Source organism: Apteryx mantelli, unplaced genomic scaffold, assembly GCF_036417845.1.
Source record: "Apteryx mantelli isolate bAptMan1 unplaced genomic scaffold, bAptMan1.hap1 HAP1_SCAFFOLD_53, whole genome shotgun sequence".
NCBI lineage: Eukaryota > Metazoa > Chordata > Aves > Apterygiformes > Apterygidae > Apteryx > Apteryx mantelli.
Genome location: NW_027118786.1, coordinates 6,146 through 33,173, shown reverse-complemented (window position 1 = coordinate 33,173; position 27,028 = coordinate 6,146). Strand labels below are relative to the sequence as shown.

Below are 27,028 nucleotides of genomic sequence, written 5' to 3'. Positions count from 1 at the left end.
GATGCTACGGCACTGGGAAGGGGCTGGGAGAGCCGCGGGACGCGGTAGCGGTGGGCACAGCCCGGCCGCTCGGGCTTGTAGGCGCCGCCGCTGAGGGGAACACTGCTTCCTCCTTCCCCGCCCGTCAGGGCCAGCCCCGTGGCGGGGGGCGCCGGGCCTGCCTCTGAGCCGCGCTCGCTAACGGAGCCGCTATCCGCCCCCGCTGCCGCTGCCCTGAGGGCGCCGACCGCGGCGCGCGGGCGAGGGGCCGCTGGGCGCGCGGGCAGCGGCCGTTGGGCGCGCGGGCGAGGGGCCGCTCGGCGTCCAATCAGCGGGCGCTCGGCGGACAATCGCGGGCGTTCGGCGTCCAGTCAGCGGCCGCCGCTGGCCGCGCAGGGCTGCCGAGGGGCGGGGGGCGCAGGTGGGGGAGGCCGAGGCCGAGGCCGAGGGGAGCGAGCCGAGCAGGACGGCGTTGGGGCCGGGTAAGGGGAGAGAGGCGGCCGCGGGGCGGGGCGCGTGGTGGTGCCGGCCGGGGAGAAGGGCAGTCCTGTAACGTTCAGGCGGGGGAGAGCGAGGGGCGTTAGCGGGGGTGGGAGGGTAATGGGTCTGGGGGCGAGGGGCTGGCGGCGCCGTTCAGTGACCCCCTTCACCTGTAACTCCTCTCCCCTTGCAGGCTGTTGCTTGCAGTTACCGTCCTGGCGTCAAGAGGAAACCCCCAAATTTAGCCCTGCTCTGAGCTGGGCTGCTGGCTTCTCCTGAAACTCGGGAGGGAAGGAGTTTACAGAGGGGACGTCCTTACCTTTCATGTTTCGTCAGCCCGACAGCGTTTTGGCTTTGATTCCATCTTGCTCCTACCTGTTGCCAGATGGTGACGGGGAGGAGAAGAGGCACTATCCCACCATGTCCCGTTACAGCCTCCGTAACCTCCTGGGCTGGCTGTACGGGGGGGCGGACCCCAACTTTGCTGGCAATGGAGGGCCAGAATGTGCTGCCTTTCTCTCCGGGCAGCAGCGTCTGCTGGAGAGCTTGGTCTTCCTCAGTGTGGGTTTTGTGGAGATCCTTCTGTCCTTGTGGAAGCTGAGGCAGCTGCATTTCAGGGAGCTGGAGGGTCATCTGCTACAGCAGCCCCAGGCTAAGCAGGAGAGCTTGGGCAAAAACCTGCTACTGGTGGCTCTCTGTCTTGTCTTTGGGCTGGAGGTGGGGTTCAAGTTTGCTACCAAGACTGTCATTTACCTGCTGAATCCATGTCATGTGGTCACTATGACACAGGTAAGGCCCATGTGTGATTACCAGGAAGTTTGCTTTAGCTTTATACTTGCAAAGCAGTATTTTTATGTAGTCAGTTGTGGACCAAAAGTGCATAGCAAGGGTACAAATGTCAAGAATTGATATAAACATTTTAATACTGATTTAGTTTTTAACTGGCTGAACTGAAATCTCTGAAGAAACAAAAGTCAAATGAAAATACTAATGTCAGACTTCCTGCTTGGAAAGGCAAAAGATAAAAACTCTCATTAGTTACCTTTACCTGATTATTGCTTCAAAAATAGAAAATGCTGTTTCCAGTGACAGTAGTGGTAAAATTTACCAATTTACCAATTCACCAAACTTAATGAAAGCAGGCTATTGCTAAAGGACCTATGCAGTTCACAGGTAAGTTTTTCAGGTAAGCTTTTTTCAGGGATGCAAATGTGTTTTGTGAAGTTGTTGAAGAAGTGAATTACTGCTTGTGCAGAATTTTGATTTTGACTTTCTAATTTTAAAAGCCGAATGGTAAAGAAATCAGTGTTACCTGTGTCACATTTGTCTGTGGGATGAAATAACCGGGCTGGCTGAATACCTGTGGATACACTGTGTAACTTAATGACTTGTGTCTAGCTTGCAGATGCACTTTAATATACAGTTTGTGTAGCTGTTGGAATAATGGAAATACTCATAAACAATTATTGAACTGTGATATCTGTGATACGAGCTATATTTTCCAATAGTCCTGTACATGTATCTAGAAGTCACCTTCACTGAGACTAATTATTTTTGACATCTCCCAAACTCCTTTATTATTCTGTTTAATTTCTCTAATGCTCTAGCCTCAACACTGGACAATTTACAAAATTTAAGCTCAAAAATTAATAAAAGAATGTCAAAAAGACTTTCATAAAAGCTGCCATAATAAAAACATCTGTCTAAGAGCAATAACAAATAAAAATCAAACCAATGTAGTTCTTACTCTCAGTCTCCCTTTGCAGAAGGCAAAGGATCTGAGGCAACTGATCTAGGCTATATCAGATCAAGCCAGTTCTTACTTTCACTCCTGGAGAGTATTTCCTGAAAAAGGAACGGTAACATTTTTGTACCAGAGGTCTAAGGAAGATGGGTATCCTTTTAAGAGGGGAAAACCAAGCTCCTTACAGAAATATTCAAGACATTTACAGCGATTAACTTGCTGTTCCAGAACTTAATTAGTAGGGTATGTAAATTCCTTAGCAGTGATGCAACGTTAGCTCATAGGACTATAGGACACTTGCTGCCCATAAAGTGGTAACAATAGCTGTGCAATCAATTAGTCAGTATTGGTAATGAAGTGGATGTTAGAGAATATTGGACTGAAGCTGTCTAGAATTAATTGCTTAGCATAACTTGCTTAGCATTAGTAGCTAAATTTGCTGAAGCCTTAGGCCTCGGGCTGTGAATTTTTACCTAGATAAGTAAAGGGGGGCCCCAGAGCCGGTTCAAGCTGGAGGGATAAAGAAGTTACACGGACAGCAGGAGTAGCCAACCTTGAAGATAAGAAAAGAAACAGCCTGCCTAGAGACAATGAAGGGGCCCAAGGAAGAAGGGGAAGAACCCAGACCTAACTATTACTATTGGTCCAAACTATCTCTTAAGGGGTGGGGAATTTAGATTGTAAGGGTATAATTGCCCAGAGATTTCTTTGTTCGGGGTCCCTCTTCAGAGGCCCCCAGCTCGAGCTGTAATTACCGCACGTGTATCACTAAATTTTATTTCTCTCCAGTCTGACTTCGAACTTCTGCCTCAGCAGGAACCTCGGGTCGGACCCTGTTATGGAGGCCAGCGAGCCTAATAGTTTCCATAACATGGAAAACATAAGTTATGCAAGAGCTGCAGAAATAAAGTAGTAAATTTTAGCTACTCTAGGTAGTAGCCTGGCAACATATTGGGACATTTACATCTTGAAGTTTGAGTTTCTCTCAACATCTGAGTATGCTGGGGTTGTAATAATGCTGATTTAGGAAAATCTGCTTGCATCATGGCCTTTTTTTTTCCCCTCCACCAAAAGTGATTCATAGCAAATGTACTAAAGAGGCACCGCTGGATTAAAAAACAAACAAACAAACAAATAACCTCCCCCCCTGCCCCCCAATTCCTTTCCTTTCTTACCATGTCCAATCTGGCAATACAGTTAAATGGAAAATAGAAAACTAGGTGTGTCTGACTGTGTTCTTCACCTCTTTCCAACTCATACTGGTGCGCTTGCGCATTGCTGAAGTCTAGATTTGCAAACTGTGAAAGATTGTTTGAATAAAATTATTTCTGTATGAACTGGAAAAATCAAATAATGGAAACCTCTGATATCTCAAAATTGATCTGATATTTGCAGCATAAGTAATGCTTTAAAGTGCAAGAAGTGAAAATACTATTAGGGGTTACCGTAGTGCATGCAGATTAGAAAATTAGTTCGTATTAAGTGAGCCGTCAGGTTAATGTTAACATAGTTCATTGTGGTTTCATAAAGTTGCAGTCTTCTGTGAATTTTAGGTGTTTGTTCCAATATTAGATTTTTTTTTCACACTTCTGAGATGTGGATGCATTTTAATATTTTTGCCCCTAGGAAAACTGATAGAATCAATCAAAGCCCCTAAACCTGCTGCAAAATACCACTTTATTTCAGTGGATATCTAGCCTTTTTTCCATGAATGTTATTTTTGACTTCTACCTAGAGATATTATTGCAATGTCAAGGAGTATTTTTTTGTAAATTCTGACTTCTAAAAATGAATTTATAAAAAAAAATACCTGTTTTTCCCAGTTGCTTATTTCCTTTGAGTGGTTATGCTTGCTTCCAGTGATTAAAAGGGAAGGAACTTAACAGGAATTTGTGGAGGGCAAATGTAATACTTCGTGATAGCTACATATCGCTATCTTGCCAATGCTGCCAGGAAATTAAAGGTAGGGAAGGCATACTTTGCAAAATATTCCTTTTGGATTAGTTGACAAATGAAGAGTTGAAAGTAATTTTGAAGTCCTACAGAATGCCTCCTCTCATACATTACCATAGGAATAGTGAAGACTGCCTTTCATCTCTCTGTGCTTTTTGCATGGGAGGAGAGGATTGATACACAAGGGAAAGAAATGTTCCATTGACCTCACTTAACAGTGGTGTGAATCCTTATAGACTTTGCTCTGTTTACTTCGTAGAGAGAACAGTGCATCTAAGTCCAAAGGAAGAAACGTTTTGCTCTAGGTCATGATGTTTCTGTCTTTTGATCCCTGTGCAGCTCTGTAGTCTCTCACGTGATCCTGTTTGTGATTACAGGAGTTTTCCTGAATGAACTCATGCAATATTATCTTGATATGGTCTTCAGAATAGTCCTTTTACATACAGGCTCTACTACCTACCACAGTAATGCAGGTGACTAATAAATTAGATTTAAGAAAATAATGATCTCTGATGTTTAAGGAACTCAGACATGGTATTTCTTGGAAACTCCATCAAATACTGAGCGACTGGATCACGTATATGTTCACTCTAGAAAATTTTTAAGCATATTACTGCAGGGGGGAAAATATCCTTTTCCTTCTTTGCAGTCTGTCCCAGACCTACAGATATCACTTGGAGCTTTCTCCTCTTTCTTGGTGCATGGCTCAAGAAATGGAATGTGGAATAGGCTGATTCTTGGGTTGGTTCAATGCAACCATGAGTTTAGTCTCTTTCAGGTCTCCTCTCAGTAGACGAATAGTTAGGCAGTGCAATCTGCCTCTTCCTTACAGTCTACAACTTATAACAGCCCTGCTGACCCATCATGTGTTCTGGTGTGACCTTTGTATTTGGGCTTGTGCAGAGGGAGTGCTGGTCGTGCAGTTCTTCATGCCAGAAATATTTCCCATGGGGATGGACGATATTTATGGCCTTGCAGAGCAACTAGGAATTTGACTGGCTTTCTGACTTCTGTTTTATTCTGGGTCCTCAGGCTTGAAGTGAACTTCAGTTTGCAGATTTACCAGTGTTTTGAATTTCTTTGTAGTTTATTACTTGAAAAGAATCTCCAAATCTCCTGATCCTGTGCTGGTGAAAGATTGAAACGCTACTTTCTGTCTCTCAGGCATCCTGACTCGCAGTGCTGTGCCCACATTAAGGAAACGCGCAGATAACAAGTCCTAAGACCACACATGATTTTGTATCTTCTCTTTCTCTCACTCCCATCACCCAAAATCTTTTTCAGGTTGAAGATTCTTGATGTGTTAAGTTGATCCATGTATAGAAGCTATTCAGTATATTTTGATCATTCTTGTTGACTTCTGTAACCCTTTCCCAAATCTGCTGTATTTTCAGTGGTGTGTGTATAGAAGTGAGAGGGAAGGGAATGACTAGAACTGTGCCCAGAATTCAGCATGTCAAACAATGGATGTTTTATAGCTTATTTTTCCTCTCTAAAATGTTACTTTGTACATTTTGGGCTTCCAGTTAATTCTTTTGTCCTTCTTTTCCTTTGTAACATGCAAAAATGTAATGGGTAACACATCTGGCAAAATGAGGAGGGATACTGAGGTTGTTTCTTAGCTTTTTTCCAAATTGAAAGTTTAGCTATTCTGCCTTGAATGTATGCAATGATGATCAGATAAAAACGTGTGTGGAAGAGCCTCCTTCAGTGTACTTTCAAAGAGATGTTGTCTTGTGTCTGCAACGTATCAGCTAGGATGGGGGCTATTGTCTCTGCTAGTCTGAGCAAGTAAAACCTTCAGAGTTTCACCAGGAAAACAGAAGCTGGGTACTCTTCACAGCCATGTCACTAACTTAATATGATATTGTTCAGTTTATAAGACTTGGCTGTTTTCTACCTAAAGGCTAAGGATGGTGTTTCCAGGATGAAAGTGAAATGTAATATTATTACGGGATGAGCATGTGAACACTCAGTATGTTAGAGCTTATGAGTGTCTGCTGTGAACTAGATATTTTCAGGCTGCTAATTACTATGTGAGCTGAATGATAATGCTCTCTAATGTTTAAATGTACTCTGTGAAATAATCTTTTGTAAATCTGATACAAGGGGTCTGTAAAGCATTCCTTTTAAGAGGTGGTGAGGTTTATTTATCATGGAAAGTAGGTATTTAGAGAGAGAGTGCTTGATATTAAATTGCTAAAGCTGAAACATTTGAAGATCTATTCCACTGTCTTTAAGTTTTAACATAAACATTCTAGTTAAATTCCCTGCTATCCTTTCCAAAAATGGAAGTCAAACACATTTTTCTGAAAGATCCCTCATAACAGAGGGACTTGCATGCTCAAAATAGTAAATATTTCTTTTGCCATCACAAATCCTGAAACTGTGTGTGTTGCTGTAGAGCTGACCTGAAAATGAGCAGCTGTGAATCCTTTTCTCTTTTTTGCCTGTCTCTGAGGCAGTAAAGTATTTTTGATTAGGCTGATGTGTTCGTCTCAATCTTTGTAACTATTACGACCATACTTTTTAAATACTTGCTATTGTTTCACCACAATGGTGAGATTCAGCTGGTACATTAAGATTCAGCTGGTACATAGAGTTGTACTCTAGTTTATTTTCCTCTGCTGTTCAGTAATTGGAGTGCTCTGCAGTCAGAAAAATAAATGACTGGTGTGATTAAGACACATTTCTGTTTTGATTATTTTGTGTACACAGAGAAAAAAAATATATATTTTTTTAAGATGTAGGAGATAAAAAGAAAAAAAATATGTACTGGAGGAGTAGAATTTTCTTCATTTAAGTATGAACAATGCTTCTAATGTAACACCTCTCTTCTGTCATACTTATGAATGTAAGGAAATCATAAGATACCTGAATTTAAAGCTTCAAATAAACTAGTAGGACTCTAAGTGCCTTATCTCATGGAATGTTTAAAAAGTTTGACTAATATATACAAAGAGCATGGGAAAAACTAGGTATTATAAAAGACCTGTAGAAAACTTTTATGGTCCCCACAGAAGGGAAAATTTTATGGTCCACCACAGAAGGGATATACTCCACAGCTGAAGGAACTTTAGTCTAGTTAGTAGACAGTCTGTTGCAAAAATATCAAATGATGGAATAATGAAATGTAATTAGTAAGCGTTGGACACTTTTCCCAGAAGCCATATGGGCCTTAATGTGTAAGGTGATATATAGACCTCACATAAGATTTTGTGGTATATACTTTTTTTTTTTCTTTGCCTTTGCAAAGAAAGCCTCAACTAGCAGATTGTCATCATGCGTCCATTGTGTTCGCTTACTCTTTAACCTTCCTTGATGAGTTGAAATGCCTTGCTTTTTAAATAGAAGACTGTAGAGTTCTGTACGACTAAGGAAAAAGATTTTTTTTTTTTCCTGTGAGTGTGTGTACATTCTAAACTGTTATTGAGACTGATGGACTTGAATTAAAACATACAAGTTGATTAGAGAAATAAATGGCTGTATATTAGGAACCTGCACTGGAAATAAAATATTTGAAATGTGCACATTTATTCATATGGTAATAACAGGCCCTTTTAGACACAAGGGCTGAATAGAATGATCCAGGCTTCAACCTTTCTATTGTTGCTGTAGCAAGTACATGACCTGATAGTAATTAATTTGAACATCTATCAGTTACCTGGCCAGGTAGGCCCTGTAGCACTTCAAAGAAATATGTTTGTTGAATTTATCCAACTTGTCCCCAAAGCAGATATGTTCTTCAGATATTCTCACTTGAAGGGATTTAATGATTTGACTAGTAGCCTGACAATGAAATAATCTATTGTGCACTTCTTTTAGAAACAAAGAAAAAAGCATGATCCATTTTTCACTGAAATACTTTCACAGAGCAGACTAGGTACGATTTTCCCCCCCACCCCTTCCTCCCAGTAGTGGGCAATATTAAAGAAAAATGGCGGGGGGAGGGGGGGGAGGATTTAGCACTGAACACTTGCGCATTTTTTTTCTTTGTATTCTGAGTAAAACTTGCTGATATGAAGTGTTTTAAGTTGCTGTGAGAGGTTTGGACAACAGTATCAAAGGATGACGGTTATCCTTGAAAGTTGGATGGGAGACTGTTGCTAATCAACAATATTTTATTACATAAAGATTTAAACCAGGTTGTATTTATGACAGGAGTCTGGCCTATAAAAAGAAACAAATATATGCTGCTCACACTGCATTATGTTACTTTTCATCTTAGGAAATAGCTAGTTAATTACTGGTGAAATTTAAACAGTACTTCAAAAATACTCTATGGAAATAAGGCAACAGGCGTATTTAAAGATGACTACTAAGGTTATCCATAGAACGGATACTGAGATATCCTCCGGTCATGATAAGGTCACTGCTGTGCTGAATACCAAGCATTTATGATGACAAAGCTCTCCTTTGCCTCAGCAGTGCAGGACCCAGCTCTTGAAGATCTAAGTGATTGGTAATACAGTAATCTGCTTTACAAAAAGCCCTGAGAGAGAGTTAGATATATCTATATCTAAATATATATATATATATATATTTAATAATGACAGAATTTCAAATGGACTAGAGTTTGACTTGCTTCTTAGGAACTGGCAGAAGCTGAATCCTAGATGCTGCTCATACTGCTTAAATCCTTGTATATGTAGGTAATGTTAGACCTTTTAATTTGTTCATGATTTTTAGTCTTTTGCAGCTCTGCTGTAAAACAGTCCTTCTAGTTAGAAATGATCTGTGACATACAAAACTGGGGAAGAAAGATGTACAAAATAGAGTTTAAATAAGATTGTATCATTAATTTCTTTCTTTTTTTTTTTTTCCTAATGTTTCAGATTTTTCTTCTTGCCTGTCCTCCATGCCGGGTTGCAATGATTCTTCTCAGGTAATGCCTTGTCCTTGCTACATTTCTATCTACTTGCATGATGTGCTTTAGAAGTTGATCATGGCTTAAGTCATAAAATATTAAGATATGCATCCAGCCCTTAGTCAGAAAGACATACTGGTTGGACTGAAAGATGAGACCTTGAAAAGGATCATGGCTTCAATTGTGGGTGCTGAGTCCACTTACCCTTGTTTCTTTTGTACTGGTGGTGGCTTTGGTCTCACTAACAACATCCATTAGTTGATGAGAGCACAGGTGTCCTTCTGCAGATTAACCTATGGGCTTGTTTAATTTATGTCATGTGCCTTGTACTTTCTGATTATCTTCACTAAAAACTAGTAGCTGATCTTCATGGAAGGCCATATGTACAGTATGGGTCTATTTTTTAAAATGTGGAGATAAGTTAAATAGTTAAAGCAAATTCTTACTGATTTGGCTATTTCTCAAATGTGTGCAATCTTTTCTATAATATTGCTTATCGTTACTAATTTTAGGAAGTGGTCTAATGGACTAGTGCAGTAGTGTCCAGTAAACAGCCCATACTTTTAACAGGTTTGTGCCTATAGGGTCTTAGAGTTCTTGTTCTCAAAGGCGCTCTCTCACGTGCATTGTGTGATAGGGGTACCACTAGTCATGTTGTGGGGAGGGTCATGGGACTTCCCAGACAGAATGATAATCAGGAATGGCTGTAGTTGCCACCATGACAGTTCACTCGTCTCTTTCTTGTCTTGGTCTAGGCAGTGACTGGAAAATATGATGCTGGGGGCATGCCTCATGAATTGTGTTGGAGGTGCTACTGTCTGGCTGCAACTTTTCCCTGCTGCTCCTTATTTGGGCAGGGAGTAGGCTGAGTACAGAGATACAGTACTAGTGCCTCTTCATCTCAGAGAGCGTGCAAAGTAAGTCTGGTGTCTAGGAAATCCTGGAGTTACTATGCATTTGCAAAGGCCTGGTTGCAGGGCAGAGGCTGCAGTATTTGTTCTTCTTCAGAATGAGCCTTTCTGTTTTCTGAGGTCCTGACGTATAAATGACATTTGAAGAACTGTTTTGGAATTGTAATACCTTTTTTCTTTTCTTTCCCCCCCCCCCCCAATTTACTTACAAACTTTGTAATTTTTAATAGAGTTTATGACAGGCAGTGGTTGTATAATGAATTTTATGCCTTACTTTATCTCTTATATAAAGTAAACTTAAACAGTTCTGACCTTACTTCTGTGTGCGCCTGATGCAACAGTGGTTCAGGGAGAGAGGACTGAAAGCTGTACGAAATACAGCACTGTAAGTTAAATACTACTTTCTTTCCCTGTTCTTCTCTTGGGATTCACTGTTGCATCTTGACAAATATAATTCTTCTTTTATTTAAGTGACTCAAAAATCAGACTTCTTCCAAATTCCTGAAGCTTTAGTTTGATGTCACGTACGTTTATGGAGTTGGATGGAAGTAAAAACTTCGTCAAATATCTATTTTAAGCTCTGAAAGCAAAATGAACAGCACAATTTCAACCATTTAGCAGCCTGGACCATGAATAGGATTAATATGAACAGGCAGTCCAAACCTTCTAGGAATCCAAAGTTCATTCTAGAAAGCAGTCCTACTTCAGGAAATTATTTAAATGTTTATTTAAAGAGAGTTTTTATCCTGGTTATTGCAGTTAACAGTGGCTTTATTCAAATTCAAGCCAGCAGAATTTTCTCAGATCTCTTGCTACCGTTTATGAAAGACATACTACATAAAATACTACATAACTATACATAACATATACATATGACATACTACATAAAAAAGTTTGCATTTCATTTCCAATCTGTGAAAATAATGTCTCATCTCTCTTCTAAGGTTACAGATGCATATGTTAAATGGGGCCCTCTTGGCATTGCTGTTTCCTGTTGTTAACACGCGTCTGGTGAGTGTACTATACCTTTCCTTCTCTTGTGTGTGTTTCTACAATGCTTTCTCTAGAAACGTGCTTGACCCTTGCTTGAGCTGTCTTTAGAGGTGGCTAAATGACACAGATTTGGTTTAGGAGGTATACTTCTAAAATACTAAGCAAGTTCTGACAGTTAAAATTTCTTGCTGCATGTAAATTCACTGGCCATGGAAAACTTCTTTATTCCCATATCTTTGTTTCTGCAAATATTTCCTCCCTCTTAATTAAATTCAGCAGGATACATACTGTTTGCATAATGAATCTGAGTGATCTATAAATACCTGCTGGATTTGTGTATTGAAGAGATATCTAAGACACTGAGAAAATGATGGGATGAGAGTGTTTCACTCAAAGCAGGTAAGTTAGCTCTTTTGCTAAGATCTTTCTGAAGTACTAGATTATCACTGAGTTGCTTCTTTTACTATGAAGAACTTGCCACTTTGAATATGGTAGTCAGATTACTAACACTTGCAAGTAGCTGCCTTTCTTCATCCCAGTCCTTTTTGTAAAGCTCTCTAAAAGGTGTTTCTTCTACATTGCTGGAGCAAACAAACTGCTTTCTGAAATGCAGTTTTTTCTTTGTAAGTATTTTGACGGTGTTTGAGACAATGGTATTGAATGCTTGAAACTGAAGAACTAGTTTCTTTTCAAGCAGGTGCATGTAAAACTATAAATAAAATTTAAGTGTAAAAAGAAGGTTAGACTGTAGAATGGCTAAGTTGTGAGATGGAGCTGTCAAGCGTGACTTCTTTTGGAGGTCGGTTGCTACACTGCCCTACCTTTTGTCCTTGTGTTTTACAGGGTAAATTGATTATGGGGGAAAAAAAGTTAATGAAAAAAAGTAGTTTATATCTTTCACATGATTAGGTTAATTCAAAAGTCTAAGCTCTTTTGTAGGGTGGCAGCAGTGCATTCAGGAATGTAGCCGTGGCATCGTATCGTAACCAGGGTAGGTTTAATCTAGGAAACTTTGGCAAGCAAGACCAGTGAAGATGTGGCAATGCAGTTTGTGTAGGCTGCTAATACAAGGGCATATTCAGGGTTCGAGTTGTATAGTTGGTGCTGAAATCTCTGCTGCCAAAGTTTTGATATTATTGGTACTGAAGCAGGCTAGATTGTTAGTAGATGTATGCCTGTCAGCATCATTTAAGCCTTTGAATATGCTATAGATATGGTCTTTATTTCAGCCTGGTGGGAGCTATTAGTCCTACAGATTATAGTTTGAATTAGATTTTTTGCTTCAAGTTATTTACCTCAATCAATAAGCTTTTTTCCTGAGTGAAGTCACATAACAGCCCTCCTACGATCAAAGTGAATGCTAAGTAAATATATTTGGTTTTAGGAAAATTCACAGTCCACTTTACCAGCCTGTAAATTCCTGGTACAGGTCACTAGAATGGATCCAAAATACTAGTCTTGGAATTTTTTGTGATTGTGCTTATAAATCAATGTGGAGAGTTAATAACGTGGAGAGTGGAAGTGTGGAACAAAGTTCTTTGTCGTTTCCACCTTGATCTTTAAACTGACAGTGAACATGATGGCTTTGAAAGCAGCTTCAAGGAAAGCATGTGGCCCATGGTTAAAATGCTGTAGTGGGAGACTAAAACAACTAGAAATGGGTACACGTGAGTATGGGAGATTCCTCAGGCCTGGAAAATGCCCAGTGTTGTTGGTGTCTGTCACCTGCTCTCCCCCCAAATTAGGCACAGCAGGGTTTCTTCCTCCAAGTTTTCAAAACTGCCACAAAATTCCTGTCTTCTGGAAGAAAAATTAGCCTGTTGGTGTCCTTAGTAATACTCAAACCTATCAAGAATTAATGCTAAGAAAAGTTGTCCTGAATCTGAGCCGGATAAAATATTTCTAAGGATTATTTTTAAGAGCTGTTATGCACGCACGTATGGGTGCGTATGTATGTATGTACACATGCTTGCTCATTTTTTTTCAAGTAAAGATACCTTTGACTTCTTTGCAAGAATTTTTTTTGTTGCAGTTATTTAAATGTTTCTTCTAAGATAGTGTTCACTCTTGACTTTACCTGCTTACATATATATGGTGTCTGGATAAAATGTTCATATCTGTATCTGTATAGCATATGAATTAATTATATTATTAGCAAGATTATTACTTATCTATATTACTGGAGTCTGAAGTTGCCATTGCAGATCTTACAAGTGGTTGTCCATTTGCAAATCTTGACAGTCTTAGTAGGATTAAGTATAAAAGTCTGCTTCCATATTGAATTTTATGGATGATATGTTGATTGGCCACACTGGTAGCTAGGAGACCTGAAAACTGAAGATTTTATTATGGATTTGTACATGATCTCTTCCTTCCCTTCTTTAAGACTATGAAACTTTGCACTGAGACAGGGTTTAGTTACCAGAGAAAGGATATTAATGGCATTCATCTGTAGGCTTTTGCACGTTAGAAATAATCTTCCATACAGCATAAGACACACATGCACAGAAGGCTTGATCATCATTCTCAGATTTCAGTGTATTCAGTAGCGTAAGCCTAGAGTTTCTTCAAGATTTAGGTTGTCCTTCCTAATCTGGTAACTACACATATTCTTTTTCATACTAGAAATGCTTATTTTCAGTTTGCAATTGTTTTTACTAAAACTAGTTACTGCTGAATAGAAAGGGCATTAAATGAAAAATTCAAATATGATTTCTTGATAATTGAATACTTCTCATTTCATATTTCAAATTAGGTAGCTTTCTGATTTCTATCGGATTTTTAGGAGTAACCTTTTAAGGTTAAAATACTAATGTTGAAATGTTTTAATAAATCATTAGCTTGTATTTTCTCTGATATTATAGTAGATCTCATTTATATTTGGGCAGTAGTGATTGAACAGGAAAAATACAGACTACTTATATAAAATTCTGCCCTTAACTAGAGGTAGAGGAGCCAAAGGACTATGTCCAAGAGAAAATATTTTTGGAATAAATACAGCTCTAAGATATTTTTGGCTTAACAGCTGCTTGCTAGGCCGGTCTCTTTTCTGTGTGTCTTCTGGCACAAGATAATATGGGTGATGTTTTATAGCACTGCAGCTTTGGCCCAAATTATCTCTTGGTAGACACGCATTCTGCTCTATAACTGTCATTGCAATTGTCTACAATGACATTTTCCTGAAAGCACTGAATAACTCTTAACACTTAGTCGGAAGTTCCAAAAAAAGTGCAATAAATTTGTCCATGCTCTCTGCTCCTCTGCTGTGATTTGTAATGCCTTCCTGAAAAGCTTTTGACTCAGTCAGGAATGGTCATCATTTTATGCCTCAACTTTTTATTTCAGTTTTGTGATATTTTAAGACATATATTTTACTGTATACATGGTTGATATAAAAAATTTGTATAGCTAGTTACATCTGTAAAGAGTTGTAATAGATAGCGTCTGGCAGAAAGTAAGAGCATGAGAAGCTGGACACCTGACCCAACTACTCATTTAAAAGTGGGGGAGGGAGATCATGCTTCTGGGCAGGTAGGTGGGAGAGAGTTCTGAGATCAGTGAGATCAAGGAAACAGGAGACTGTTGCTTCCCATCACCTTGAGAGATTGTACCAAACTGACATCTTCTATCTTGGACTCAATTCTGTGGATGCCTGATTGTGTCCCTAGAGTCATTACATGTAAGCTGGTTTGTACGATCAGATTGAGTGACCAGGAGACTGGGATGCCTTTTTATGAGATACAATAAACATCAAATCTAGCACTGGTCAAATAAGGAAAACACTAATAAAAGTTAAAATAAACGCATACCGTTGAGCTCAGCAGTGCATTGAACAACTGCATTTTCCTAACCTTCTTGGTCAGCTTCATCCTGTGTAGTGACAGGCCAAGAAAAAAATTCCCTCTCAAGTTAGCAGCATTTGGGTATGTCATGAGTTGGAATCCTGGGGGTTTGCCCTAGCTGGATTTTCTGGCATTTGTACACTAGTAAAAATATAGTTGTTGTTCTTGTTTTGTTATGTTTCTGATCCCCTCCATCCCTGTAGCAAGGTGTTATTCCTAGTCCTGTGTTCCACCATGTCTTAACTCTACTAATCTTCAGCACAAACAGATTCTCTTTATAAATCTCATGACTGTGCTTGTGCATGCTAACGCTTCCCTTTGGTAGCAGATGCAGATTCTGATTCTCTCCCTCTGTGTATATATGCCCACCCTCATAGGATTAATTGAAAATGAGAACTAGATAAAACTGGATAGAACTGATCAATTAATGCTACCTTAAGGGATTATATTATAATTCTCTCTACTGACTGGATTGTGTAGACGATGGCAGATGCCTACTTGAAATTGAGATTAGGGTTTTTTGGGTGGGGGGGATGACACTCGTCAATATGTATTTGTATCAGTTACAGACAAGCAGGTGTATGGCAGGAAATCTGAATGCAACAAGCTGCCCCTAAAATATCAGAAAAGGAATTGTTGCAAATAAAATCTGGGGAAACTGGTTTTGACCTTAGCACAGATGTCACACAGATGGGTGCCTGATACTTAGCTACAGCCCTGTTACTCACTTATTTTAAGTGGCTTTGCTGTTGACATTAATGCCAACATTAGCATATCTTTATTTTTGCCTCACTCAGGTATGTGGGAATCCCTTATCTGATCTATGCCAGGTGGACAAACTGGTGCCTGAGCTGTAAATTGGCTGAATAGTGTAACAGTAACTTGAGCCCTGGTCAACTTCTTGGCTACTTGCCAGTTTGGATGTCTGCTTGAGAAATGAGTCCTAGCAGGACTGGAAATAATCTGTTTTCTGAAGGCCACTTGTGTTTTTGTTTTGGATTTTTTTTTCTTTTTAAAGACTTCCACGTCTGTCCTTAGACCATTCTCCTAAACTTCTCTGGCAGCTGTCTCTCCTCTGCCAAGTAAGTTATTTGCTATCCTGAGTATGTTGAGAAGTAACCAACATCTGTTACATGGGCCTAGTAGCTGTTTGCCCCATGATTTCTGCATTGTACAGCTACACACACACACACACACACACACACACACACACACAAACACACATACATATACATACAGCCCCTATCTCCCATTTCACATATACTGTGGTTTGCTTTTCAGGTTAAATTAAAAAATCTGCTTGTGGTTTATTTGTGGATTACTGACCCTGTCTAGGAAACTAGTCCTTAATTATAAGTTATGAATCTGGGTTACTGACTGTGTCTAGGAAAGCTACTGGTACAGAATGCCAGTTGATGCAGACACCTAGCCTTCCTGCTGGGTGTGCTATAGAAAAGGGCAGAGTTGAATGACTTTTGTCCCTTTTTCTGTCATACCCTGCAGTCTTTGTAGGGGATGGTGGAGGGAGAGTTCTTGCACAACACGGTGCTTGAGCTGTTGTTGCAAATATAAAACCAAGGAATAAATAATTAACAGAGGGAGGAGTACTGCTTTCAGAAAATAGAGCAAAGTAGCAACCTCCTATTCCACTGAAAACCAACTGCTGAGTTGAAGTGGGTTTACACTAGTTGCCACACTTTGCAGGGCAGGGAGGAACTCGCATCTAAATATCAGCACTTCGAATAGAGTTCAGCCCAGAAGCCTATAGTTTTGAAGAGCTTTTTCTAAATCTTAGTGCAGTCAATGGAAAGACCTAATTGTTTCCTTAGGGCAATAGCTGGTTTAAGTTAGGGCATCCGTTACGTGCTCAGAGGACTGCTGTTGATGGCTGTGACTTTTCTTGCTCAGAGGCAAGTTCTAATCCTTCATCACATAGTTTCTCTTTTCTGCAGTCTCACAAGCAGTAGAAGTGGCTGCTAAGAGTTTAGCTAGACCGCTGAACGTAACTTACCTGTTCCTGGGATGAAAACTTACTGCCTGCTCACTATTTATTCTTGGTACGTCTCCAGTGAGCCCTTAGCAAGTCTCCTGGGAATGTGGCACTTTTGAATCTGCACCATACTGGGCTGATGTGGGGGCAAGCAGCAGATGTGGCTACTTTGAGCTGAACTCTTCCTGGAAAAACAAAACACCGTATATATCTTCTAACAAAAATTTCATCAGAAAATGTAAAAACTGAATAGTCTAAATGTTTATTTCAAAATATGCTAACATCGTACTCTGGATTTTGTATGCCTGTTTGAAGAATTGTGTATGTCAGTATTAGGTTGTGTTTTGAACATAGCACGATTTTATACCAATGTTAAAACCAGTGACTGGACAATGAACAGATTTTTCTTCAAGTAGGAACCTTTAAAGGAAAAGAACCTATTATCTTGAGTAACAGGGCAGCCTGTACTCTGTGTTCATTTAGACTGTTAAGAGCCTAGAATATGAGTTAGTAGAAGAAATGGATAATTTGTCATTTTGTCTTGTACCTTTATTAGTTTTAATGCCCTGAGAAGGGAAACAAGGTGAAATGCAGGAAGAGTGATGCTAGCAGCCTGCAAGGGAGAGAGGAGTTTAGGGCAAACAGTCAGCAAACAGATTGAAAATTAATATACAGATTTCAGAGTGGTCCATCTTGGTAATGAACATTCAATGTTTCTGAGTGTGGGGACAGGTGTGGATAAAGAAATATACCATCAAGACATTGGTCTGTTACTAGGGAATTCCTTGTTGCTCTTGAGAGTGGCTGCTGTGTTCCACCAAAGGCATCTGATGGGAGAAGACACGTCTGTTGGGGCCTGTGGCAAGGGTCTACTTTAGTTTGTTGGAGTCTGGATTTAGATCCTCATGGCCTTTGCAGCTGCATACCATCAAATGAATTGATGATGAATTAACTCAGGAGGCAGTATTCTGAGCTCCTTTGTGTTCTGTGAATAAGTGTTGCTTTGATTTTTGGATATCTCAAACTTGATCACATTCTAAACTGCTGATTTGTTTTCATGAAGAGGTTTTTAAAATCCTGGATTGACGGGTGATCCTTTCTGTGTTGTCTCCACTTGCAAATTCTTGTTGCACATTCAAGATACCTATCTGCTATCTGTGAATGAGTGTTTATTGATAAAACAATTTACACACCAGACCTTTAGAGCCGGATGAGTCAGTTGTTCTGTACCACTTTACAGTTAATCTTTTGTGTTTGTTCTTTTCTCTTTATTGTAGCCTGGCTGTACAGCTTGAGTGCCTGGCTGTACAGAGAAGTCTGCGTTGTCAGTTCCATACCAGGAAATGCACTTGCATAATTAGCCGGGCTTCAGAACAATCAATCTTTCACAGCAAAAAAATGTAGTTTTGTTTTACACAAAAAGTTACTGTCCACACTACTGCGGCAAAATAACTGTTACTCTGTTCTCAGAAGTGTCCTGAGTGTGATGTTTGTGTAACTGACCCTCACAACTCGGCGAGTGCAGAAGCCCTTATGAAACCACAGGATACTAGAGAAGGCTCCTTGGCAGGGACCGAGTGCCTCGTGTTGTATTGTTTCTATTAGGAGCTATTGTTTCTGAAGTGTGCGTATTCCAGCTGGGAGAGGTACAGGGATTTTTTTCCATTACTAAAGCTGCGTTAGCCTCTTTTCAAATCTTCTTGTTTGATTTCCTTATTTTGCCCTAGGTGTCTTTCAACAGGTAATACAGGAGACAAAAGAAAGATTAATATTGAAGAAACTTCAGAATCTCTGTGAAGTTCTTGCTTTTGCATACTATTATCTTGATTGGTTTTATGTTTTGATGCAGAATACTTGGAGCAAATTAACCCAACAGCTTGTATGGAAGATCGTTTCAGCCAGCTCTTGGGAGAGTAAGCTAACATGTTGGAGTTTGCAATCAGGACACTGATAGTGTTTAAAGTATTCAGCTGGCGGATGCCAGGACTAATGGAATCCAGCTGTTGGGTTTAACAGCTTTTACATTCAAAATTGGATTAAAAAGAATTGTAGACTTTAAAACATCACTGTAGTATTTACCTGCTCTTTATTGACTTATTTAGGAAGAAAATTGAACTGTTTCCATCTCTGACTTCTGCTGATGCAGATTTTTTTTTTTGTGGGGGTTTTGGGTGTTTTTTTTTGTTTGTTTGTTTGTTTGTTTGTTTTTTTGAACAGACAAGCCATGATAGTAATACTTGCATCCGGAGTCACTTTAGCATTTTAGCATTTAAAATGAGCCTGCGTTTAAACCAAAGCTAATGATTTGGCTTTGCATTATTCCTGTGAGATTTCAGACTCAAGTAAGGGTATTGTCCAATTTTCACATCTGAAATATATTAGAAAAGTATGTCTTTTCAGCCTTTTAAGTGAACTGCAACAACAACTTGGATTCTGAAGTTTGAATTTGAATTTTTCCTGCCATTGTTCAATTTTAAATGTGTTATGGTCTAGTTTGAGCCTTTTTTTTTTTTTTTTTTGTAACAAATGGATATAGACAAAAACACTTACAGGAGATGGGAATAACTTTCAGATATAGTGTATTACTTTTTCTAACTCATACAGAACTAGAATTAGAATTAGTTGGGCTCTGGTTCAGGTTAATTTTAGAACAGTATTATTTTAGCACAGTCTGTCTGACCCCTCCTGTGAGAGGAAACATGAATTCGACTAAACAGACAAATGTCTAACAGTAATTTCTCAAAAGTTGTTAGTGGTAAATCAGGTATTGCTCATCTGCTAACAGGTAACTTGTTTATATGCATTCTTCTGCAGCTTGAAGATTGACTGGTATTCATCTATTTTGAATTTTATTGGTTTTAAGAGAAGCGCAGTAGTTTTGCACGTGTGCAGTTTGCTAAATCAGGTCTTTTGAAAATTTTTGCACAGGCTCTCTCAGCAATAACTTGTTTTTCATTACAATGATTTTAAAATACCTGCTTTATAGCCTTCTATCACTTGCAAGCTAGCAGTTAACTTTTTTTGTAAATAGGCTGCTGCCATGTGGGGGATGTTTGATTACTTTGCTTTTTTGCATTGTTGTTGGTAATTTATGCTAACTGGGAAAAGGAAGAGAGCAAGCTTATGTTATCTTATGTTATTCCTCCTTTATTGTGCCGCTGGCTAATTTTGCGAATTCTCTGCTAGAAGCACTGTATTGTGTTAGCGGCAAGGAGGATGGGACGGGTACAGATAGCTGCGTTTTCAAAGCACTGACCATTAATGTCTGTCATCACTTTGTTAATATACACAGTGACAGAAGAACTTAAATGAAGGGATTCTTGTGGGGCATGAGGAGCAGTTTTCCTTCTTAAAAATGGTTCCTTGTGATTCAGGTGTTAATAATGAAAAATATTTACAAATGTTTTCCTTATTCCTCAGCTCCCATTTGAAATGGAAATTTACTACATCCAGCATGTGATGCTCTATGTTGTGCCCTTCTATCTGCTGCGGAAAGGAGGTAGGTTGGCACTTTGCCCTTTGTATGTTGAATTCGTCCCACCCAATGGAACAAGATGTGCCTAATGGCTACCACAAATTTTGCTCTTTTTCTTGAAGTATATATTACTCTTTTGTATGTTGTTACTTAATAGCTTCTGGTGATATGTTGGAGTTCCATCCTGGATAACAGCATCAGGCCCTGAATTAGGGGAATAAAAAGATGGTCTTTTGCCCAAAGGCTTATGTTGTTTTCAAGACTTTTGCCCTCTTGGATGTTTCTTGGGAAGTACTGCACCTTAAACTGAGCTGAAAAGATCTCTTTTTAGCATTAGATCCCAGGTAAATATTAATCAGCTAGTTAGATAATTTCTTGGAATTCTGAAGCTCTAATGAATTGTAGTGGCACACATTAGTAAAATAGGCTAGCTTGCTTGTTGTCTGCTCAAACAGGATTACTATCTTGCATTCACTTTACTGTAATATTGCAGTAAGTGTGGGAATCCTAAACCATTGCGTCGACAGGGGGTTTTCTAATCATCACCCCTGAGAAGGTAATGTAGAACGTGTTCCTCAAGCGCGATGCTTTGTCCCCCTCTAGTGTTGATGTGCCCTCAGCCGCATTGTCCAGCAGAGCTGCATTGTTTCATTTAGGAAATAGAAGCTCATAATGTATGGTCTGGATGTTCAGTAGCTTCAGTTGACAACCTAGGGATGTGATGCCAAGCAGTGGGATACAATTTAGCACATGCTCAGAACAAACTCAGCCTGTTTCATTCTGGTGAATCTCTTGTGTTTTACAGCAGCAGCCGCCACTTATAATCCTTTGCGCTTACTATACTATAAGTTTGTAACCTCCTTTTTGTTCTTGACTATTGAGTGAAGTGAAGTAAAAAATGATCCAAAGAAAAAGTGAAGTACGGTAATTCAGAGATCATTCTGTTTGTCTCTTGTTAGTGAAATATGCCAGCCACATATTTGTGCTGTGAGCAAATGGCATCATTCCACAATGGTATGGAATAAGAGTTAATATGTGGCTACTCCTTAGCAGTAGAGTTCAGGTAATAATCCTTCTTACAGTTTGAGATCTCCAGCATATGGAGCAATCTGATGTGTGAACAGATGTACCTGAAGTTCCAGGAATATCCTTTATGCTTAATCAGAGGCCTCTGTATCAGTGTCACTTCAGTGTCAAACAGCGTCGTTGTATGGTTCAGACATATTAGACTGCAGGGGGAGCTAAGTCTCCAGCATCCTCTTTGTTAAAATGGGTGTGCAAAATTCACAATTCAAACCCAGGTTGTCCACACTATGGAGAGAGTAAAGTGATTTGGTTGTATTTTGGGCAGGGGAAAAATATAAATCTCTGCTTGCAATCAAAAGAAGAGTAATTTTCTACTGCCTTATGCTTAGATGGAAATACAAAAGAGTATTAGTTTCTGTTAAATTCTGTAAAGATTTTCACAAGCCTATTTTTTGAGAAGTTTGAATAAAAATAAATAATTAGTAAGGACACTAGAACTAGCACAAGACTTCATGGGGGAAAAAGTATAAAAGAAATGTAGTCTCTGTTCCTTGTTGATCTTTAGATTTTAAAGCCACACTTCCATTGCCTAGATGACAGAATTAACTATTTGACTTGTCTAAGGTCACATGAGTTCTTATTGCAGAAGCAGATGATGAACCCAAATCTCCTGAATCCATATTAAGTCCTTCCCAACAGCGCTACTGAAATAATAAAGTTTAAACTGAAATATCCATTACCATGCTATTTCAACACAAGAGCAAATATACAGCCTACTTGGATGCCCCTGATCTGGAATGGTCTCAACTGTCTGGGGCATGAGCGTTTCTGAGAATGAGATTAGTGCCAGACTGGCAGTCGGATTAAATTTTTTTGAATGTGCTTAACATACCGTATAAGAAGTGCCTGTGATTCTTAGTGAATAGAGAGATGGTGAAGCTCACCGCTACATATCGAAATTGATTTCCCATGTGAGCAGCAAATAGCTTGTGACAAACCCACCGCAGGCCGTTCAAACAACCTCTCAGTTGGATCTCAGTTTTCCTTTTTGTATGCCGTTGTTAACAGACTGTGTGCTAAGGAAAGTAGATCACCCTGGCCTGTTAAACAGTCATCTGTTAAATAGCACTGTTGCAGAGAGGTAGAATCTGTAGCGATTATTTATCTAATGAGAAACGTTCACAAAATATCCCAGATATGAATTTAAAATTAGTATCCCAAAACACATGTGGGAATCCAGATCGCTCTGAAATGTTTCTGTGCGGAGGTCGTTGTTTCCTTTTTGTCCCTCGATGTCTGGATAATGACACTACTGAATATCATACTGTTGTTTTCAGGATTGTGAAGTCTAGCAAGCGAGGGGGATTTTCTATTATTTGGTGAGATCAGAAGTCTGTGGAGTGTGAGAGTAACTATTTTTTTTTTTAATTTTGCAAGGAAAAAAAAGAGGATGTAGTAGTGCAAAATTCTTAGCTGGAAGAACCTGAACAGCTCTCCTAAGTGTCTGCTGAAACATGATTCTCTGACTAGATTGTTCGAGCTGGATACGAGAAACATGGGTTCAAAGCCAAACTATGCCATTGCTCTGCTTTGTAATCTTGGGCAATTTACTTAATCTCTTAAAGACTGCATTCTTCCTCCAAGCCTGTTTCATAGCTAGGACCGCTTGTCTATTTTAGAGTTTTACATGTTGCCTAGTGAAACGATGTAGGCCCCTAAGTTGTCCCCCAAATATCAAGGTCTCTGAATCCCAGCTTTTCTGAATGTTTACCTCTTTAGTCCAGTACCATCTGTTCTCAGGCTTTATAGAATACTTCTGAAATAACATAAGTAAATGTCAACCAGGTGAGTTCATGTGAAAACAAATATGGTATAGCACTACTCTGCCAGTTCCTGGGAGCTGTTTTAGATAGCTTAACTTATTTAAATATTATTTTGTATATTGCATCTAGGTTAAAAATGCACCTAAAACTGCGAAGACAACACTAAAAACTTTGCAAGTCAAATGACATTTTCTTTACAGCTGGGGAGGCAGCACAAAAGTTTATGTATAGCTTGACCAGGTCACTTAAAGTTGGTACTTTGGTAATAGAGCTGTGGTCGCTTAAGCTCTGACACCAAAGCTACTTGCTTCCTCTCTCACTATCTATAATGAAAAACCATACGTCAGGTGGTATCATGTATCTGCCATCTTACCGACGTTTTCGGGTAGCAGAGTTTAATTAATATCATTGCTATTTAAGTAAAGCTTTCTGTACTGGTTTGTAAACAGGATACCCCCCAGCTCTTAGATCATACTTGCTAAGTATGTTAGAAGTATTAGACGAGTCTGAATTTTCTCCCTTTAACTACAGAGGACTCCGTTATTCATATCAAGTTCACTTTTAACTTTGGATTTTGCTTGTAGTTCAGACACTTCCTCTGACCTTCATCCGCCCACTGGAAAAGAACTCTTATAAGCTGCCTTACGCTTTCAAAGTAGCTTCCCTGCTCCTCTTTGTCATGGCTGCATCAAATCACAGGTTGGTTACTAACACATGGTATGCAATTGTATTTTGGGTGAAATTACAATAATGTTGTTGTTTATTAAAGTCACAGTGAGAGCGATTGATATATGGGGTGCATACGTGTGCTGTCATTCAAGTATACCACCAACTTCTTGCTCTTTCCTGACTAGGAACGGAGCCGCTATGTTATTTTCAGTGGACAATGGATAGCTCTACTGCTTTAGAATGTAAAGTGTAGGTAATTTTGGGAAGAATATTGTAACTTTCAGAAATTTCTCTTTAAATTACATTGATTTTGCTGTAGCTACCTGGCATGACAGCCAAAATTACAGAAAAATAAATGCAGGAAAGGATTGTAAAAGGGCAATAAGGATGGAGAAAGCAGTCCTCTGGTGGTTTTAAAACAGAGAGCATGCATGACTGAATGGTGGTGCGGTGAAGCAGGGAAAAGGAGTTATTTGCCTTTTTCTTCATAAGATACCGTACATAGGCGTACTCATACCAGCTTTAGTGTAGTGAGTAGTCATAGCTACCTACACATGTGCATAGTTATTCTCAGTCTCCAGTAGGCTTGTACAGCCTATGCTGAAGTCTATTGAATCTTTATGGTTATTGCTGAATGTGCTAGCTAGTGAAGGGTAATATGAATATGCCCGTCTCTGCCACAAGGCATCCTTTGAGTAATGAATATACGTGTCAACATTTGATAATATCTAACAGGGCAGAGAGCAGGCAAAGGCAGATAAAAATGACAGTGTATTTTTATAGTTGTCTGAAAGTCTACAGCTTTTTACAGAGTCTGAACAGCATGACAGTGTGCATCTTTTTTGTGTGTGTGTCCCTAGGTTATTAAAGTCATAAGGAAAGTAATATTTTCCCCACATCTTATTAACGTGTCTGTTAGTAAGACTGACAACTCTGTAAGCTGTTTCTGTTCTCGCTATATGTGTGACTATTTAATTCTAAAAATAGTCTTGCATCTGAAGGTACTTTTATTAGAGTATTCTTACTTCTTTGGTAAACTCTAGATCATGTGACATTGTGTTTTTTTCACTAAATTGCCAAAACTCATTTTCAGGAGGAGAGGCCCAAAATACTGTGGTACCTGCTGCTTCATTTGAGGGGGACAAATACTTTACAGCATCTGTGATATCTACTGAACATAAAATTGTTTATAGGGTATATTTGAGAGTATCTCCACAGCAATTTTCACGTAAGAGCATGGTCTGTCACTAATGGATTGACTACTTTATAAAGGTTTTCTGTTCCTGTGCATTATTGGTGCAAATTACTTGAATAGATGTCAACCAACAATAAAATAGGAAATGGCTATCAAGCCACACTCCAGTACAGGACTGCGCAGTAATTGCCACTACCTGGGTTAGTTCTGTGCAGGCTAAAGTCATAGCTCCCATAACGAGCAGGTGTCTGAGTACGATTAACAACCTGCTTTTGGATACATTTAGTACTTCTGTGTTAGAAGGAAAAATTAGGTAAATGAGGTGAAAATCACTGGTGTTGGTGGAAAATAGGCAAGCTTAATGAGCTAATATACTGTACGTTTTAATGTTGGAGCAGAAGGAGGGAAGAAACTGATCCAGATGCTCCAGGTAAGAAGTAAGGTTCTCAAATATTAATTACTATAACAGTAGTCACTAGGTTATCAGCTAAAACCAGATACCCCAACATCTAGAGGAGAAAAGAGGATTTTCCATGAGTGTTTGGACACAGTAATTCAGCTGAATACTAATGTATTCCTTTCTTTTCAAGGCATCGACACTCCAGAACCACTCTCCAATTTCTGGTGGGCTCTTCTGTCTACTGGGCTTATGTTCGTATATCATTTTAGCATCTTGCAGATTCTGGGATTGGTAAGTAAATGTGTGTTAGTACATGGATAGTTTGCAGGTACATTCAAAGTAAAAACACTCACTAGTTTTTCAAAGTGTTCAGATTCACATGGATAAAATTACTTGAATACAAATTTTTAATTGCACGTCCTAATGGCCATTTGTATCTCATGTTTCACAAGTAGTGGCAAAACCTTGTATAAATCAGCTATGCACGTGTATAAATCCATCTCTTAAATGCGCAACTGCCTTCAGATCTGCTTTCCTTCTGAAAGCTGGCCTACTGATGGTGAGCAAAGGATTGCCAGCTAAACACTTTTGATTACTCTGGTAATTTGAAAATTACCATTTTAGGTGTCTGAATCAGCGCAACACAAAATGTTACTAATTTATAAATCTGTTGTCCATTTCCTAGGTCACAGAAGTGAATTTGAACGACATGTTATGCCCAGCCATCTCGGACCCTTTTTATGGGCGCTGGTATCGAATCTGGGCATCTGGACATCAGACTGTCATGACTATGACTCATGGGAAACTTGTAATCCTACTGTTTTACAGCGCCGTCCCCATCTTTAAATGTAGCGTGGACTTGTTTAGATTCCCCACTAAGAAAACAGACTGAAATTTCTCCTCAGGGAATAGGTACATACAGGAAGCAGAGACACCTATACTCCTACTGGAAAAGAAAGAGGAGGGATGAGAGGACTGTGTGTTTATACTTCTTCCCACAGTTTATTGCCTCAAAAACACCTCTGTAATCAAGTGAGTGTTTTAACTGCTGTTTCTCACTGTTAATTGCCAATGGCAAAATTAGTGGCCTTATTCTGGAAATGGTCCGTGTTTTATACATTTTGTGTAGATTACAGTAGAATCTTGCGAAGCCACCCTTTAAAATTAGGCCCAGGATCTGTCCACATTCCAGCAAAGAGAGTGTCAGTGCTGCCTCGTTTTATGACTTTTTTTCTACTAAATATCAGTACACTTACATCCCGGAATAGGAGATAAAGCTGAATTATAACTCATCACTGATAAGAACAGAGCATATCTTGAAGTACATCATCCTAGCTTAACTCTTAGTGCTTGAATGTTGTCAAATGGTCACAGTGAAGAAATGTACACTGAATCTCCCAGTGACAAGTGTGAAACAATGAGGTTCTACTGTATTTTCATTAAGCTGGTTGAAAATATGGGAGAATAACAACAATAACTTGTTGCAACAATATTTGTAACAACAAAAATTGTTGCAAACAAAAACTATGTTTTAATCGGCTACTTTATTTATAAGCTGCTGTAGATTAATATCCAACTAGGTCCCATTTGTCTTAAAGCTTTGGAGATGTTTTTGAGTGACTGGAAAAACACCAGGTTGAAACTATTTCAAAAAGCCGTGTAACATCTAGGCTAAAATAGG

At 39.3% G+C, this 27,028-nt stretch overlaps 1 protein-coding gene across 1 annotated transcript; it reads left to right on the top strand.

Annotated features, from left to right (window-relative positions):
- The first annotated feature begins 783 nt into the window (after positions 1-783).
- LOC136996602 (transmembrane protein 164-like) lies at positions 784-27,028 on the top strand. The gene is made up of 6 exons (XM_067317497.1): positions 784-1,248; positions 8,992-9,041; positions 10,879-10,945; positions 20,180-20,258; positions 25,538-25,638; positions 26,033-27,028. Exons 1-6 carry the CDS (start codon positions 784-786, stop codon positions 26,237-26,239), a joined length of 969 nt encoding a protein of 322 aa, XP_067173598.1. The 3' UTR covers positions 26,240-27,028.

Coding starts and splice junctions, on each gene's coding strand:
- LOC136996602 (XM_067317497.1), top strand. CDS start 784: ATGTTTCGTCAGCCCGACAGCGTTTTGGCTTTGATTCCATCTTGCTCC. Junction 9,042..10,878: donor GTTGCAATGATTCTTCTCAG/GTAATGCCTTGT, acceptor CTCTCTTCTAAG/GTTACAGATGCATATGTTAA. Junction 25,639..26,032: donor TCTTGCAGATTCTGGGATTG/GTAAGTAAATGT, acceptor TCCATTTCCTAG/GTCACAGAAGTGAATTTGAA.